We start from the raw sequence: 17,355 nt of genomic DNA on the forward strand, positions 1-17,355 counted from the left end.
TTATAATGATGCCGACCAGCAGGTCCAACCGTGACCCATTTGGACCACTTTGATGGAATTCCTCAAACTTTATCTCATCACTGAAATGTAACAGTTTTAAATGAAGGCTTGTAAAAAAAAAGTTGCAGCCATTAGTGTGAGTTTTGTTTTCTATCACTGGTTTCTTAACTGTTGGTCATTTTGAGACTTTCATCTCTTGGATCTTGCTGTAAAGAGTTTAACAAAACTTTTGAATCTAGATTAGATGTTGCTCCTCTGTATCTGACTACAAATTTCTTAATTTAAAAAAAAAAAAAAAAAAAAATTACCAAACAGAAGTCTGGATAATTTTGAGGTTTTTGGAAGTCCGTGATTACTTTGTTTTACAGACCTTTTAGAGTTGATTTTTAATTTTTTCTTGGTCAGCCTCTCACAATTTCAAATGCATAGAGTGCTGCAGGGATGGTGCATTTTTTAAGGCCAGTGCAGAAGTCAGCTTCGCTCTGATTCCCTCCTCAAAAAGCCAATGGGATGTTTCCTTGGGATTTGTCCAGAGAATAAGTTCTGCGGTAAACAAAAGTTTATGACACTTACACATTTTATTCAGCAACATAATCTTTACAAATGAACACCACTTTAATGATTTTGAAACATAAATGAAATCATCAGAAGTAAAAAGCTAACATTAGGTTATTAACAAACTACACTAGTCATGTGACCCAATGTCACCTCCACTGAGTCACTAGTGTTGCCTCGTAGTCTAATTTAGCCACTTGTTGGCAACTGCCTTTTTAAGAGGCATAAAAGCTTTAAAATTCATGAGTGGGGGAATGTTGTAGAGCAAAATGCAAAATGTTTATGTTGAATACTGCTCTTATTTCAAGCATATAATGATAACCTAATGAAAAAACACATTGGCTTGAGGATGAAGGAAGGGGAAGTGCTAATATGCTAAATAATTTCTAAGTTTTAGGAGTCATTCCTGCAGCACTCTATTAACAAAGCTGATCAAAGTCTGCAGCAGCATCACAGGTACTCAACACAACTGTCTGTCTGATTTATATAACACACAGATGTGAAAGAAAGCAGAATCATCCTGTCTGACAGCACCACCCCCTGCACCTCCAGTTTCAGACATTGCACTCAGGTTCCCACTTTCCCACAAACATCACCATGCTTGAAAAAACATTTGTAATTTTAGTAGCGCTTAAACACAGAGTACTTTGTAATTTTATTATGTTTTTACTCGTTTTATGTTGTATTTAATTGACTTGTGTGTTTTTTGATACTGCGTTTCATTGCTGTTTTTTTACTGGTACACAACCAAGTGCCTCTCTGGGGACAAATGAAGCTCTGCTTGACTTGATTTTAGTGCAGAAGTAAAAACTAACATTTCCTCCGGCTCTTCTCTTCTCCCCCCAGTCACCTCATCACAATGCTGCAAGAATCTGCAGAAGGAGAAGGAGGAGGTGCGCACCGGCTTGGAGGAGGCCTTGAAGAGGCTGGAGGAGCAGCACAAGGAGGAGCTGGTGCAGCTGGAGGACAGGTGTGATATTCACCTCTGCTGATGTGCTCACAGATGGACACTCAGTGACCAGGAGGAAAAAAAGCTTGAATTTACTGTCTTACTTTGAATTTAACTGCTTTATTTACAAGGCACATCGATAATATTTTAACAATATAATGAAAAAACACAAATAAATCAATTTACACAAAGAAATAAGAATAAATTAGCATAAATGAATTATCTCATCTTGATAGCTATTAACTATTTGTGTCTTTAACTGTATGTTCCTCTGTGTGTGTCAGGTTGAGGAGTTTTTACCAAACAGAGTGGGATAAAGTCCACCAAACGTACCAGGAGGAGGCTGACAAATACCGCATGTTGATGGAACAGCAGGTCAGAGCGCGCACACACACACACACACACACACACACACACACACACACACACACACACACACACACACACAGATTTTGTAATAGTCAGATGTTGTTGCTGTCATTTCTCTTGTACATACACAGTAACAAGTAGGTGCCTGTTAGTCTTGTAAAATGATGTTCAGCCTACATCTCTTCCATGAAATCAAGATTTATTATCAGATGATTATACACTAGTTGAACATGAGTGGTGACAAAGGCGACACTCCCTCACACAATGCAACATGACATGTAGTAATATATGGATTTAATGATCTCCTGCTGCACAGCGAACATGGCTGCAGGACAACTGCAATCTTTCTCTTTCTAGAAGCAGTTTGTGTTTGTCTGATCAGCGCTGGGCTGTGTGTGTGTGTGTGTGTGTGTGTGTGTGTGTGTGTGTGTGTGTGTCCCCGTCCGTCCGTCTGTCTGTCCGTGTGTGTGTTCAAGATTCAAAGATGCCGTAGAAAGCGAGCGCTGATTAGATTAAAAATGTCTCTACTGATTTTTGGAATTAATCACCTGCGGAGGCATCACACCCTCCTCACACTGGACAAGACAAGAGCTCTTGTTTTCTCTCTCTCTCTCTCTCTCTCTCTCTCTCTCTCTCTCTCTCTCTCTCTCTCTCTCTCTCTCTCTCTCTCTCTCTCTCTCTCTCTCTCTCTCTCACACACACACACACACACACACACACACACACACACACACACACACACACACACACACACACACACACACACACACACACACACACACACACACACACACACACACTCTCTCTCTCTCACACACACACTCTCTCTGATTGGATTCAGCACATACCACACTCATAAAAAAGTCTCTCCCAGAGATTTATAACTGTTGCCGTGGTTACATCTCTGATACAGTTGATTACAGTTAAAGTAAGTTGCTTCATGGTCATCAGTTCTATGCATAAACAAGTTGACCAGAGATGAGCCTTTGAACATATTTCCACACTTCTTTTCCATGTAAGAAACACGTCTGAATGTCGTGTTAAAACCCCAGTTTACACAACACCTCTGCCACACAGGCACTTTCAAGTTTCCGTTTAGTCTAAAGATTTGATCTAACAGTCTGCATTACAGTTAAAAAAGACGAATCACAACACTTTCTCTAATGTATAATGACCACAGACTGATGAGGACCTCTGTGTTTAATGCTTTCTTGGTCTTACTTGGCTTTAGTAAAGTCATTCGTGTGCCGCCCTGATTTGCATCTGCATCCTGTAGGTGGAAGAGCTGAGGAGCCGACAGGAAACGGAGAAAAAGAACCAGGAAGAGAGTCACAGCCAGAGGATGAGGTCTCTCAAACTGCAGTATGAGGCCTCCATAGAAGGTGAGTGCAGGACAAATACAACAGCTCAGCATTTTAAATTGTCCATTACCAGCCAAACACTCACTTATTCAGATACATTTTATATACTGAATAATTTTTATCAAAGTCAAGTCATTTTGCATGATCACTTGATGCTGAATTGTGTTTGTGTATTTATGTTTGTGCATGTCAGAGCTGAAGAGGATCCAGCAGACAGACCTGGAGAACTTGGAGAAAACACTGAAGGAGACTGAAACATCTCTGTCTGTAAGAGACGTTCATATATTTATTTTTGCACTGTTTCAAAACAAAGTATACAACTTCAGTGATCAGTAAGACAAACTCCTCTGGCACGTGTGTGGTTTAAGTAAAGTTTAAAAAAAGTATGAGTTGTCATTATAAACTTTTTTTAGTCAACATTCCTGTAACCAGAAATATACTGCACTTGATAACACTGTGTGTGTGTGTGTGTGTGTGTGTGTGTGTGTGTGTGTGTGTGTGTGTGTGTCTGTGTGTGTGTGTGTGTGTGTGTGTGTGTGTGTGTGTGTGTGTGTGTGTGTGTGTGCACTGATTTACAGTGCAGAGTGGTTAAGAGGTTTTGTGTTTTGCTCACTGAACAGCTGCCACAGTAATGGAACCACAGGCTTTTCCAGTTTTGTTTAAAAAATGGCATGGTCTTGCTAACCAAAAACATTTTTCTGCCCCTGGTTTCAAGGAAGAATTCAAAAAATGCCCAAATTCTTGTGGTGGCGAGCTGATGATTTATCATGGAAAATTCTTTCTTATAATTTAGTATCTGTGTGCGGCCTGCCAGATTCCATGCACTTTATCCAATATAATGTTGGACGCGAAAAAATATCCACACAAAAACAAAGCTCTGATACATATGAATACAGTAAACAAGGAGGATAGATTTCTGCAGGAGAATGAGTTGTAAAAGTCACTATTTGTCACATCATGTGACATTTCCTGCATTTCCTGACTTGTCTTGCTCGTTCCTCATTTTGGCAGAGATGTTTTTGAATCATTTGCTCTGGTGAATCTCTCTCAGGTCTACAGTGAAGAAGCAGCAGTCTGACAAGTTTACCTGCCACAGTTTTTGACTCTGAAGTATCTAACTTTGCACTGTTGACTCAGTACTGACTCCTGGCTCTGCCTCTGTCCACAGGAGAAAATATCTGAGCTGTCAGCAGAGAAGGAGGCTCTGAATGAGAAGCTAAAAGCAGAGGAGGAGAAGAGGAAGAGCATACTCAATGACAAGAGCCTGGTAAAGATTGTTACATCTATTATAATACCTTTCTGTCCCTGTGACTCTGCTCAGACACAGTGCAAGTATGTTGACGTCAATTAAGGTATATTAAGTGGAACAGATGCAATGTTGCTGTACAAGAAACAAAACAAAGACAACCAGACTAACAGGGCGCTGTCCAGTTACATTCCTCCCTTCAGCAAAGTCTCTAAAGCCCCAGCCAGACACTGAAAACTGTCATTTAAAACAAGTCATTATGGAGGGGGTCAAGTAGGGTCATCAAACCTGCTGTCAAGCATTGGTGGATGAAGTATTCAGATCCTTTACTTAAGTGAAAGCACTAATTCCACACTATGAAAATACTGAACTACAAGTTTTTTTCTATTGTAGCTGATGTTTTTGGATTAATATAATCATTGCATTAATATACATGCTGCATTTTACTGCTCTGGATGTTTAAAGTAGAACTCATTTTAACTACTGTATATATTGTGGCTTGTTTAATCTACAACAATGCAACATATTCTGTAAGATCACCATCTGTGTGTAGTGCTGTTGGTGTTGTCAGCTTTTTGGTGATGCATAATCCAGGTAATCCAATAGGGTTTTCAAAGAGTTTATTAAGCTTAAGAAGTATGAGAACATCCTTTACTTTCATCACAAACACTCACATGCAAAATCAACACAGTCTAGTCTTTCCCCAAATAGGAAAAAGAACAAATATAGTGGAGCAAAAAGTACAGTATTTGCCTCTGGGACTCAGAATGAATGTACTTAGTAACATTGCACCACCGCCTTCGAGACATGAGGCAAATTTCTCTACTGATTTATCAAGTCAAACCATCAAACATGCGTATTACTCACTCTATATACTATACTATCTAGTAAGGTACACGCTTACAGCAGTATGTGACCTGAAGAGCAGTCGTCATCATAGAGCTGAAGCACAGTGTTGATCTGCTGCACATGATGTCCCTCTGCTGGTTTGGAAGAGACACACACTCTAATCTGTCCGACCGCAAGTGTTCCTAAGCTCACAAAAGAGATGTGTCAAACAGAGAGCGTGCGAGATCGATGCAGCTTGTTGTAACTTGTATGTTTGTGTGTGTTTGTGCAGAAGGACTCTCACACAGTCTACCTGGAGCAGGAGCTGGAGAGTCTGAAGGTGGTGCTGGAGATCAAGAACAACCAGCTGCACCAGAAGGAGAAGAAGCTCATGGAAATGGACAAACTGGTGAGCATCAGTCTGTCTCTGTCTCATACCGTGGTCTAAATGCTGTTTTAGAGTTCAGTTGTGGGGAAATTCCTGATTACTTACTGGAGAAAAGGTAAAAAAGTTATTGAATATTGAATATGAACACCAAACTGTTTGTGTGTTGCAGGTGGAGACTAATGTGAAACTGGAGGAGTGTCTGAAGAAAGTCCAACAGGAGAATGAGGACTACAAGGCCAGGATGGACAAACACGCTGCTCTCTCAAAGTACGTGCTCCTGCTACTGCTCTGTGTGTGTGGATTGAAATAGTTAATATTTATATTAGTGAAATAACTGTCTCATACCTGTAACGTATTTAAGATATTCAGCTCACTGTCAGTGGACTTAGTCAGTGGGCAAAGAAAGAACAAAAGAGGCTTTATTTCACAACTGACCTCTCCTTAAAAGCCTCTGGAAATTTGGCTTAAAATAGAGAAAATGCATACATGATATCAAAGTTGAATGTCTCAATAAGCATCTACAATAATATGAGTGAAAATAAATTTTCAGAAATGAGAAAACCAAAAGGCAGGCTCATGTTGCTGTTAAGACCATTTCTCGAGACTGCGTGGGCGTGTTGGGTCATGTTAGGATCAACTTCTCCCTCAGGAGCACCAACAGGACGCAGAGTAATGCACTGCTGTGGACATGGCAGCAGCAAAACATATTCTAGCCACCTAAACAGATCAATATCATTTTAAGTGTTTGGTATATTTAGAATGTTTCACTGTCAGACAATCTTTTCTGATGGGGGAGTGAAGCCGGTGTCTATCCTTTGTTTAAATCCCCCGGCCTCCTCTGACAGAAACAGTAATTTTACCTCGCAATGCATGGGAGTTGCTGGTCTACCACTACCTCGATCGGTCGGTTTGTTGGTGTTGTTGTGTAACTTTGGTGTTTAACAAATTAGCTGATCCTAGCTTACATTACTTGCTGCGGATTGAAGCAGTGGAAGGCGAGCACCTCCTGTGTTCTGTGAGGGAAAACTGCTGATTTTATAGGCGTTGGGAGCAATTTAAATGCTTCAGTTCCCCGTTGTCGCGTCAGCCTCACAGACACATTAAGTGAGAACAGAGAGGTTTTGTTGCACCTGTTTTGTGCAACAAAACTGGATTATTGTATGAATTGTTTGTGGAATTAATTGCATTTTTTTTGTAATAAACAAGTGAGCATAAGCACCCTCAGTTCAAACCAAATATCACGAAAGAGTTCAAAACCACTCACAATGTGTTTATAAATTCATGGCATAAATTACATAACCAGAAGGCTTTTGTGGGTTTGGGTTTCCAGTGGTTTTAACTCATGATGAAGTAGAAACAACAGGACCAACCTGGTCATCACACCATCAGTGTCTTTGCTGTGAGGCCCTGCATTCAAATTACTTAACTCTAACAATAATCTTAAATTAATAAATCATCTGAATGGGGAAAATAATCATGAGCTTGTGTAACAGCATTTGAGAATCATTACACCAGTAAAAATGTCAATTTCTTAAAAGACATGGACTTTTATTGCAGATATTAAAATCCAAGTTCAGATTTATTCTTTTCGATCTTTTTCTCGTCATGAGCCTCGACTGACAGCCACAGCATGTCTCTCTGCAGCATATCACAGCTCTATGTCTCCCCCTGCAGGCAGCTGTCCAACGAGCAGGCCATCCTCCAGCAGACGCTGCAGAAAGAGTCCAAGGTCAACAAGCGACTGTCCATGGAGAACGAGGAGCTGCTGTGGAAGCTGCACAACGGCGACCTGCTGGCCAGTCCCCGCCGCCTCTCACCCACCTCACCCTTCAACTCGCCACGGAACTCTGCCTCCTTCCCCACAGCTGCACCCTTATCGCCCAGATAACCCCGGCAACAGACGACAAGCCCTTCCTCGTTCTCCTCATCACAAAGACGGACGCTGTTCCAAATCCAGAGGGAGACCTCAGTCACAGCAGTGTTGGATATTAATGATGAACTTGTACAGTCGGAATAAATTGAATTAAAGACTCTTTATTTTGAGAGCATAAAGACATTGCAGTGGCACCGATGCACTTAGTGTGAGCGTGGGACTGACCTCGCTCTCTATCAGACAACTGCTCTCCAATAAACGTTTCTTCTTTTTCTGAAGAAAACCTAAACAACAGGCACACCTCAGGGTCTGTACATAGAGCCTCACTTTGGTTATGACTATCCTTACCTTTGTGTTTCTTTTGTTATGTTGTACAGTTTAGCTCAGCCTGTTCTTTTATACACCTCTTTTTAAAGAGGATGAGAAAAAACCTTGGATTTGTGGAAACAGACTCAGAGTTGTTTGGGTTTGGTAAATCGTAAGATGACGGGTACTTCTAGGTGGTTGAGCATGGATTGTTTTGCCTTTTCCCTTTTTTGAAAGAGGATGCCCCCCCCCCCCAAATAAAGAAAAACAAAAAACAAAAGAAAGAGCGAAGCTCAATCACCGATCTGCTTTGGACCTCTGGAAGAAGAAGTGCACGATCGCGATGTCCTCCAGTGGACAAACAGGAGCAAATACTCAAGTTTGTTCACCTGAGAAACTCAACTTAATTACTGACATGAACCTTTGATCCAGTGGATACCTGTTCCTCACAACCTCTACCTTAATCTACTATGTGGAATGTAATCACCCGTGGATGTTAACTTAAATCTGGGCAGGCCAGTTCAGAAACACACTCACACACACACCATCTCAAAGCCAAATATGCAGTTTATTTAATAAGGATGGTGTTGGCCCGGACAGTGTTTACCCCTTTACTTTTTTCCTTAAAGCGCTCATTAATAAAGGGATACGACTCTCCCACATCCTCTGAAGTCACCTTGTGCCCAAAGAGATGCAACAAAAACTGGACCAGCGACTGTTCAGTTCATGTGTCTCTGCTTTGGGTCACATTTACAATCATTTCCACAGAGAGAAACCTCCCAGACTCTCCTGAACTGAAAGACTCTGAATCCAAAAAAAACAGTCTCACTTTGTGTGTCTGGTGTTTGTCCTTAAAACCTCAGATGTACCCAGATTGCCTCAGTCTACCATGTTCTGCTTTATTTTGGACACAGAATAAATACAGTATGACATACGATTTGAGCAACATTGTTTTATTTCAAATACTGAAATACACGTGTTTTGAAGAAATTAAACGGGTTTGTGCCCTCTAACAGATGTTTCTGATTATTTGAGCTGGGGTTGTATGAGGTATTCGTCTACAGTCGGTGTATTACCTACAGGAAATGGTGGCTGACACGCCCCCAGAGGAGAGACGAGAACTAGCTGTGGATTGGGTCAGCAGCAAAACCTAAAAATCGAATTTCAAGTGTAAGCTATATTAAGAATATTTTCACCACTTTTTACCTTGCCATCAGACACCCTTTTCTTATGGGAAACTGCCAACTGCTCTCTCTTGTTCAACCAAACTCCATTTGAAAAACGGTAATTCTACCTCACAGAACACAGGAATTATTGGTCACCGCCTTATTCAATTAGTTTTTTTTCCCCATGATTTTGGTGAATTCACAATAACTATTTTAAGCACAGATGTCACACAATAACACAAACTAACTGACTGAAGCAGCAGTTACCGGTTCTGTGAGGTAAAATGACTATTTCTTGCAGTGAAGTCTGGTTTATATGGAGAAGAGAGCAACATCTGGCTTTTTTTTTATTTTTTTTCAAAAAAAGCTGTTTAACAGCAAGGTAAAGTTGGTGAAAATATTCTTAATATAGTGTACACTTAGACTGATATGGATTTTGCTGCAGACCCTGTCCACAGCTGTTCATTGCTTAGCTGACGTAGCATGACGACAGTTATCTACTGTAGGTGACGCACTGACTATAGAGAAGTGCCTCAAACAACCCCACTTCAAATAGTCCAAACTATCCCTTTAGGTCATATATTAAAAAAACAAAAAACAATTAAGCCTTTCAGGAGACGCATGCGTTCAGACTACTGGCCATGAGGAAGCTCATCGCTGTCGCCTGCTGCTTTTCTGGGGTCGAGTTGTCCCGGTAACGGGGCGATGACCGGTGGTGGATGCTCAAGTTTTCTGGGGTCGAGTTGTCCCGGTAACGGGGCGATGACCGGTGGTGGATGCTCAAGATCAGCAGCTCGAATCATCATGATCACAGATTTGATGGAGTACCACCAGCCGTGCCATGTGTACCACACCACCCCGTCATCAGTCATGGCTTTGTAGGGTCCGTTGTAGTAATGACCGTTCAGGTTGCCTGCATCACACCTGAGGACAAAGAAAAAGAGAAAAAATGAACAAGGAACTGCTGTATATCTGCACTTTAACTTATTATGTGCAAATCAATAAAGAGAAACTAGAGAGCAAAGTATGTGTTTACTTGCTGAACCACCAGCCTGACTTGCTGTGTCTGATACACTTGACATCATCATCATCGTTTTCAGCGTCATCGTTGTTCGGCTGGTCGTAGGTGCTGAATTTGATGCCGCTCCATTTGTGCTCGACAGAAGGAGGGACGTCAGTCAGGGCGTTCCCTGCATTCCCAGTGTACTCTCCCAAATGTAACTGGTACTGGTCCTTAACGTGAACACAGGAGTACAAACAAAGAGTTTAGAATAAATCTTTGATATTGTAAAAGTGCTTTGGTACATTTGACATTATTATCTGATTCTTGCATCCAGAGTGACATTCAGTGAGCAACAAACATCGATGATTGATGATGGAGCTGATGAGGTTTTGTTCTGAATACAGGCTTCATACAGCTTAAGAGTAAAATTCAAGCACTTCTGAGGTACTTATAATTCAAAGTACCTCAAAGCCTTTATCTTCACATGCAACTGTTAATTCCTTTATAGCCACAAAAACACAATAAGTGTCTATGGTCACTTTGTTTTGTTATGTGACTGTATGTTTCTATCATGACAATTTAATGTGTAATAATTTCCAGAGGAAGTGATCAACAGAAGACTTAAGTTATGAATGACTAATATGAGGATGGGATTGTTTCATTTCAAATATTTAAAAAAAAAACTGTGGGTTATCTTGAGTATCTGGCTCATTATTTCTGTAAAGTGACGTTTTTGGCGTTTGAGCACTTTGTGTCTACTCTAACAATCTAGCTAGATAAACAGCACCACAAGTAAGAGGAAAAATATTTATTTGTGATTTGGTGATGGGCATTTTTAAGCATTTTTCAAAACGTAACCTACATTCAAATTCAGGATATTCCTATCCTTGAAAACATAATGATTAAAACTGAGTTTTTTCCAAACTTTAAAGACTTTGAACCCTGCAAACAGAACAGCATGACTATTAATGACAGCAAAACAGGCTGACAAGAGTTTGGGAAAGACTGAGAGAAGAGAAGGAAAAGAAAAGAGAGAGAGAAAAGAAAAAAAAGCTGAGATGAAAATAAAGGAGCGGTGAGGGGTATAAGTATGAAAAGAGGAAGAGAACAGGAAGAGATGGAGGACAGCTGGCAGGATCCTGGAGCCAGATGACGTTGCTGCTGTTTCAGAAGCAAAGGACATAAAACACAGAAGATGCATAGTCTAAATAATCCCCATCTGTTATGGGAAATGAAGAGAGGACGAGGTTGAAGATGGAAAGAGAATAGAAATTGGAGGAAAGACAGACCCAAATAGTTTAACAGAAAAAAGCTCTTTTCACACAGGACTAGAATCACCTGGGGTCGTTGTTTGTAATAATGTTGAAGGTTGTCTGTGATCTTAATCCTGTGTGAATCAGTAAAAGTAAAATTTCCACCACAAAATAGCCCGCCATATTTCACCAAACACAAAGGGGCCTGTGATAATAATAGTCCCGTGTCAATCAGCCTCTTTGTGATTTAGGGTTGAATTTTTTGTTTTCTGGTGTGAGACAACTGAACGGGTATGAAATTTGCTCACAGCTGATAATATGTTGAACAGCAGTCAGTTCAACATATTATAATGTTTATAATTACCAATGATGACTAAGAGGATTAGTTATGTGTGTAACACATGCAGCAAGTGGACAAAACAACTCTGAACTGTTATTATTAATGTGGCTGCTTCATCACTGAAACATTGATGTTAATTGAACTGAATCATATATAGAGACAGACAGACACAAAACATAATTCATTCATTTTTACATAATTCAGATCAGATTCGATGTTTTACATAAATAGATCAATCAGTTGGCTGATATTACCGTCTGATATTTGCTCATCGTGGCTGGGTCGGTCTATATTAGCATCGGTGTACGTTGACCGTTATGGGCTGATTTTTTTTTTTTTTTTTTTACGATGCAGGTTGTTTTCATTTTTTGTTTGTTTATAGGCTGCATTTCAGGGTTCAACCTTAATGACTAATGTTAATCTTCGTGTTTAATCCAGGGCTGAAACATCAAAAAATAGTGAAAAATGTCAATCATTGTTTCTCAAAGTCCAAGGTAATGTCTTAAGATGTCTTGTTTCATCTGAAACCCAAAGAAATTTACTTTAACATGGTAATGAAGAAAAGTGTGAAAACTCCATATTTGACAGGCTGAGAACAGCGTTTTCTGCCATTTTCCATTATCAATTATCGAAATAGTATAATTTTTTTCACCACTTGCCAGGTCAGTTACAGTTGAGCCCTGCATTTTATGAATATTTGATCCGTTTTCTTAATTCATATATACTGTATACATATGTCATTTTAGACATTAAAGTTTATTGTTAAACTGTAAAATATCCTGCCTCCACTCTACAAATATTTGATAAGCATTTGAGGGATCGCTGCAATATCAACCGGTATATCAGAATTCTTTCACTATTTGATCTCAGTGTTGGCATCCAGTGTCTGTCACAGAAACAACGCTCACACATGAGACCAAACTATGCTATGCTTTCTTATTCTTTTAATGTTCTTGTTGCTGCGTCTCTGTTTTACCTTTTCATCGTCCACTCTGAAGTTCTTGTATTCTGCATAGCGCTGATTCCCCTCAAAGTCCTCCATGTTGATCCGCAGGTCGTAGTTTCCTACAAGACACTGAGTTACACATACAACCATCCAATAATATCTATATAATCCAACACACACACACACACACACACACACACACACACACACACACACACACACACATCCAGGTACACACACCTTGTGAGGTGATGAAGTGTAGAGGTTCATTTCCCAGCCAGAATTCTCCATCAGGGGAGAAGAGGTCTCCAAATCCATGCTTGTACTCCACCCAAGCTCTGCACACACACACACACACACACACACACACACACACACACACACACACACACACACACACACACAGGGATTATACATTCACTCTCTATGTCAAATCTCTTGATCATGCTGAGGGTAAATTCCCGTCTTTATGACACACACCTGTCAAAGCTCTCCTTGCCGTCTCTCCTCCTCTGGAAGACTGTCCATCCTCCCCCGTTGTTCATGTCACAGTAGACACTCAGCGCGGTGGGAGAGCCGTCCGGACGGATCACATACAGCCCGCTGGCCACGTTACCGCCAGCAAACACCTCGGAGCAGTCTGGACACACAAACACAAACTAGATCAAATATTCACACCAGGTGGATTCAGAGTGTCTATTTACAAATGCGTGAGAATAGTCACATGACTCCTTTACAGCTATTTATACCTGACCCCTACTTTAGCTATCAAAAGTGATACAGAGAGGAGGTTAGCTATTTAAACTCCAGGTACAACTAGCATTGTTAGCTACATACAGATGGGTGCTTGTCTCTGCCATGCTAAGCTAAATACACGCAGCCATAGCTAATGTAGCTTTTCCATCCTGGGTGCAAATAGCTTGGTTGACTACTGACACCTGTGTGCTAATAGCAGTGGTTTGGATGCCATTAGAAACACAGACACTTTAGCTTCATGTCTCTGGAAGGATTTTTTTTTTAAACTGTTAAGCAGCTGTAGTGTCATGACAAGCGCAGTAGTGTTGAGGGAGCTACCAAACGCTAACTACTGATTGGCTGGTCAGCGGACGTCAGTTTGAGATGTACAGGGTTCACAGCACAGGGAGCCATATGCTCATATGCTTAATTTTATTTTCCAACATCTTTTATCTTTTTCCACCCTATTTGTCTGAAACATTCAACAGTGTTTTAACCCTGCGTTTGTATTATTACCTCTGCCAAGGATGATGTTTTCATGCCATTTGTTTGATTTTCTGTCAGCAAGATTACGGAAAAAACTACTGGTCCAATTTTCATGAAACTTTGTGTAGGTGTGTAACATGGGCTAAGTAAAAATGCGAGTGGATCTGAAAAATGGGGTGAATAAATTAATTATTTTTCGCTTTTATTAACACAGTGAGATTGGATATTTGGCCTTGGCAGAGGTCTGCGCTCTCCACTTGCCCTTTTATTTCATTTTTTTCACTCGTGGAGCCAACAGGTAGATTGATACAATGTCATGTGTTTTGTGCTGCAGGCAGATGAATGTGTCTCTCATGTGAAATCTGACCCTACCTTTGTAAAGGTTCTCAGGGCCCAGGTGGGAGTTGGGTAGGTGCTCCAGCTGCTCGCTCTGGCTCTTGTGGAGCTCCTGGATGTAGCGATGCTGGTCGTCGATCACATTCTTCAGGCCCTGGATCTCCGCTTCAAGGAGGACCACCTTCTCCTCACACGGCACAGGGGCCTGGACAGAGGAAAGAGAGCAATATTAGTAACTGGTACACTGAGAGTTAGCAGGCCTAGACATCAAGGGTAGATGGATGAAAACAGTCAGAACCAGTCAACAACTTGTTTTCAGAAGCAAGTATTTCAAGCTAAAGATAGTTTACAAACATGTTTGTTTTGCCACATTGGCTTCTGCTCTTTTGCTTTGTCTGTCTGTAAACTCTGTTTTAGAGGTACTATATAAATAAAGATATTCTTATTTTCACTATCAATTAAACTAGTCGTTATTTTCATGATTTATTAACAGTTTAGTCTATAAAATGTTGAAACATGATTGTCTGATATAATTTGAAATTTCATTTTCTACACTGTTAAATTGTCGTTTTTGGCTGCACATTGTGGAGGATTACAAAAATGTCTTATTCATCAGTGAATAAATCAATACATATAAAACATAAATAAATACTACAATAAATACACAATGATGAAATAAACCCATAAAGTGTAATTCAGAGTGCAAATAAATAACTAACTAGATAAATGTAAAAGTAACCAACTTTGAAAAATGCGACTCCGGTGGGACTCGAACCCACAACCTTTGAATCACTCCTCAAGTGCTTGACTAGAAGTCCAATGCGCTATCCATTGCGCCACGGAGCCACTTGTTGAGCTTAAATTAGCTTCTGTCCTCCTTCTCCTCTGGCCTTGTTTACTCTCTGTGTTGCCACACTGCCTTCAGCTCTTTTGCTTTCACTTTCAAAGCACTTAATAAACTCTGTTTTAAAGGTGGTGCATAAATAAAGTTATTCTTTTTTCATTATCATTTAACCTGATCTATATCTTCACTAATAATCAATTGTTTAATCTATAAAAGGTAAAAAAAAAAAATGTGAAAAATGCTCATCAAAATGACGTTTTCACAAGACATGTTCTTCTTACTCTGAAAAAATCTCACTATTAGAACTACTTACTTACAAACAAATAGGCCCTATACGTGTGGATATGAAAACTCAAAATTTGAAGTCTACTACTGAAGTTTACTTCATTAGATTTTAAGTTTGAACCCAACTCAAACTCTCTCATTCTGATTTTTTTTTTTTTTAACCAACTAATAATGTTTTGTTGAGATAATTTACTTTTCTTCTTTAGATAAACTTTCCAAAAATGTTCAGGTCAAAAACTGTTGATTAAGCTGAAGTGAAAGTAAACAATGGTCAATAATGAAACATTTTAAGTTCTAACCATTTCATTTTCAAGCACCTAAAAAATGAAAAGTAAGGTTTACAACTCTCTGTGAACAACATTTTAAATACAATTTCTTGGAGGTTTCTAAAACGCAAAGATTCGAGTTTATTATTATTATTTAGGAAGAAAAATTACCTCAACAAATGATTATAGGTTGGCAAAACTTTGTTGTTCATTTCAAAACTTAGAAGTTGTAAGTTTGATTCAAGAGAAGGAGGTAGTTGCCTTGATATTAAGTTTTCTTGACTTTTTTTTTGCATTGCAGTGTAGCAGAGGCACATTTTTAGGAAAGAAATTGTTTTCATTGTTTTGTTGTTTTCAAAGTGGCATTTTATTGATGCTGTGACCACCTCAAAAGACATTCCAATCACCTCTTTTATGCTGGGGTGATGGCAAAAATCTCAGGGATAGATATGTCTCAAAACCTGCGCACATAAAGCAAAACTATGCATGAATTATAGAATTTATTATATATATACTGTGCATTATCTGGAGTATCTTACCGCCAGAGAGGCAGCCAGGTGAAGAAAGAAAGCCACCGTTGTCCTCAGCATTCCCATAATCAATAATCTAGATCAAACTGCTTCACTCTCTGGTCTCACTTTGTCTGTACAGTCTGACTGCCTCCTCTCTCTTCTCTGTCACCCTGTTCAACTGTTTGATGGTGCAGCATCACTTCACTGTGGCTGGAGATTATCAGACTGTTCATGGACCGACACTTTGTAAACTAGCCTCATCTAGTGGTTGGAGTACAAACTCATCACCTCCTGCTTATACCCGATGCTTCGTACTGAACCTACCAAATGTTCACCCCAGAGGGTCTACACTAGAGCTGAAATGACTGATCAGTTAGTTGCCAACTATTAATGTAATTGGGAACTGTTTTCATAATTTGTTTGCGGAATTTTGAAAGAAAAAAGTTTAGATTTTCTGGTTTGTTTTGTCATTTTTGGCAGTCTGTTATGGAGGATTACAATGTCTTATTCATTAGTGAATAAATCAATACATATACATAAATAAATGCAACAATAAATACACAATGGTGAAATAAACCCATAAAGTGTAACTTAGACCTTTACTAGACACATGTAATAAATGCAAAAGTAACCATCTTTCAAAAATGCGACTCCGGTGGGACTCGAACCCACAACCTTTGAATCACTCCTCAAGTGCTTGACTAGAAGTCCAATGCGCTATCCATTGCGCCACGGAGCCACCTGTTGATCATACTGGCGTGACCCTTTATAAAGCCGTCACGTTTTGTAGGGTTATATTCTACAGATTTCACGACATAGCGCGATATAAACTACACTGCAGCCAAAACAATGTACTGAGAGAAAAATTGGAACGACTACGGGGCCGATACCAGCCAGAAAACCGAGTAAGGAGCCGACATCCGAGCCGCCTAGTTGTGCCTCTGCTCGGTACTGGTGTTTATGCTTAGAAGCCATTCCAATATGCTTGACATTGCTGTTGTAAAGTAGGTGTAACGGAAAAATTGTCGGCGTCTTTATTAAAATCGTTATTAGGCGTTGAGCCCCACTGCTCCTGGATACGTCGCTCTCTTCCGCTTGTTTCGGCATGTTTACTTGCACACGGACAACATCGGTCTTGTACACATTCTTGTCTATACATTTTGTTGAAAGACAGACGCATCGTTTTTCTAGTTCTGTCCCGATAAGCAATATGTGTTAGATTGTCTATGTTAGTTATCCAGTTTGTCCCAGTAATTTCAAAGCACTGCACACAAATCCATTAACCTCACATTACTTCCGGTTTGCCTA

At 39.9% G+C, this 17,355-nt stretch overlaps 2 protein-coding genes and 2 non-coding genes across 7 annotated transcripts in view; 1 reads left to right on the plus strand and 3 right to left on the minus strand.

Annotated features, from left to right (window-relative positions):
* Positions 1-8,810, plus strand: part of LOC146330182 (uncharacterized) — an 80,351-nt gene extending 71,541 nt beyond the window's left edge. For all 4 annotated transcript variants that reach the window (XM_084715673.1, XM_084715674.1, XM_084715672.1 and 1 more), the window contains exons 11-18: positions 1,402-1,525; positions 1,789-1,879; positions 3,150-3,255; positions 3,428-3,501; positions 4,403-4,501; positions 5,601-5,717; positions 5,866-5,963; positions 7,371-8,810. In XM_084715673.1, the coding sequence (XP_084571799.1) occupies positions 1,402-1,525; positions 1,789-1,879; positions 3,150-3,255; positions 3,428-3,501; positions 4,403-4,501; positions 5,601-5,717; positions 5,866-5,963; positions 7,371-7,584 (923 nt within the window). In that variant the 3' untranslated portion in view covers positions 7,585-8,810. The remainder of the gene's footprint in view (positions 1-1,401; positions 1,526-1,788; positions 1,880-3,149; positions 3,256-3,427; positions 3,502-4,402; positions 4,502-5,600; positions 5,718-5,865; positions 5,964-7,370) is intronic.
* Positions 8,811-9,531: 721 nt separating this feature from the next.
* LOC146330183 (fibrinogen-like protein 1) lies at positions 9,532-16,423 on the minus strand. Its single transcript, XM_084713362.1, has 7 exons — positions 16,075-16,423; positions 14,177-14,345; positions 13,064-13,223; positions 12,824-12,921; positions 12,614-12,702; positions 10,078-10,274; positions 9,532-9,965 (listed from the first exon to the last, which is right to left on the minus strand). Exons 1-7 carry the CDS (start codon positions 16,129-16,131, stop codon positions 9,674-9,676), a joined length of 1,062 nt encoding a protein of 353 aa, XP_084569488.1. The 5' UTR covers positions 16,132-16,423; the 3' UTR covers positions 9,532-9,673.
* trnar-ucu (transfer RNA arginine (anticodon UCU)) lies at positions 14,895-14,986 on the minus strand. The gene is given in 2 exon segments: positions 14,895-14,930; positions 14,950-14,986. It is a non-coding gene; the product is annotated as a tRNA-Arg (tRNA).
* A 271-nt stretch (positions 16,424-16,694) lies between the features above and the next one.
* Positions 16,695-16,786, minus strand: trnar-ucu (transfer RNA arginine (anticodon UCU)). The gene is given in 2 exon segments: positions 16,695-16,730; positions 16,750-16,786. It is a non-coding gene; the product is annotated as a tRNA-Arg (tRNA).
* Positions 16,787-17,355: the final 569 nt, after the last annotated feature.

Source organism: Lutjanus erythropterus, chromosome 3 (genome assembly GCF_056507025.1).
Source record: "Lutjanus erythropterus isolate fLutEry1 chromosome 3, fLutEry1.hap2, whole genome shotgun sequence".
Taxonomy (NCBI): domain Eukaryota; kingdom Metazoa; phylum Chordata; class Actinopteri; order Lutjaniformes; family Lutjanidae; genus Lutjanus; species Lutjanus erythropterus.

What these genes read in the sequence shown, in the direction of transcription:
- LOC146330183 (XM_084713362.1), bottom strand. Translation starts at nt 16,131, where the DNA reads ATGGGAATGCTGAGGACAACGGTGGCTTTCTTTCTTCACCTGGCTGCC. An exon ending in GGCAAGGAGAGCTTTGACAG is followed by an intron (nt 12,922 to 13,063) that starts GTGTGTGTCATA and finishes GTGTGTGTGCAG; the next exon opens with AGCTTGGGTGGAGTACAAGC. An exon ending in TCAGAGTGGACGATGAAAAG is followed by an intron (nt 10,275 to 12,613) that starts GTAAAACAGAGA and finishes GTTCACGTTAAG; the next exon opens with GACCAGTACCAGTTACATTT.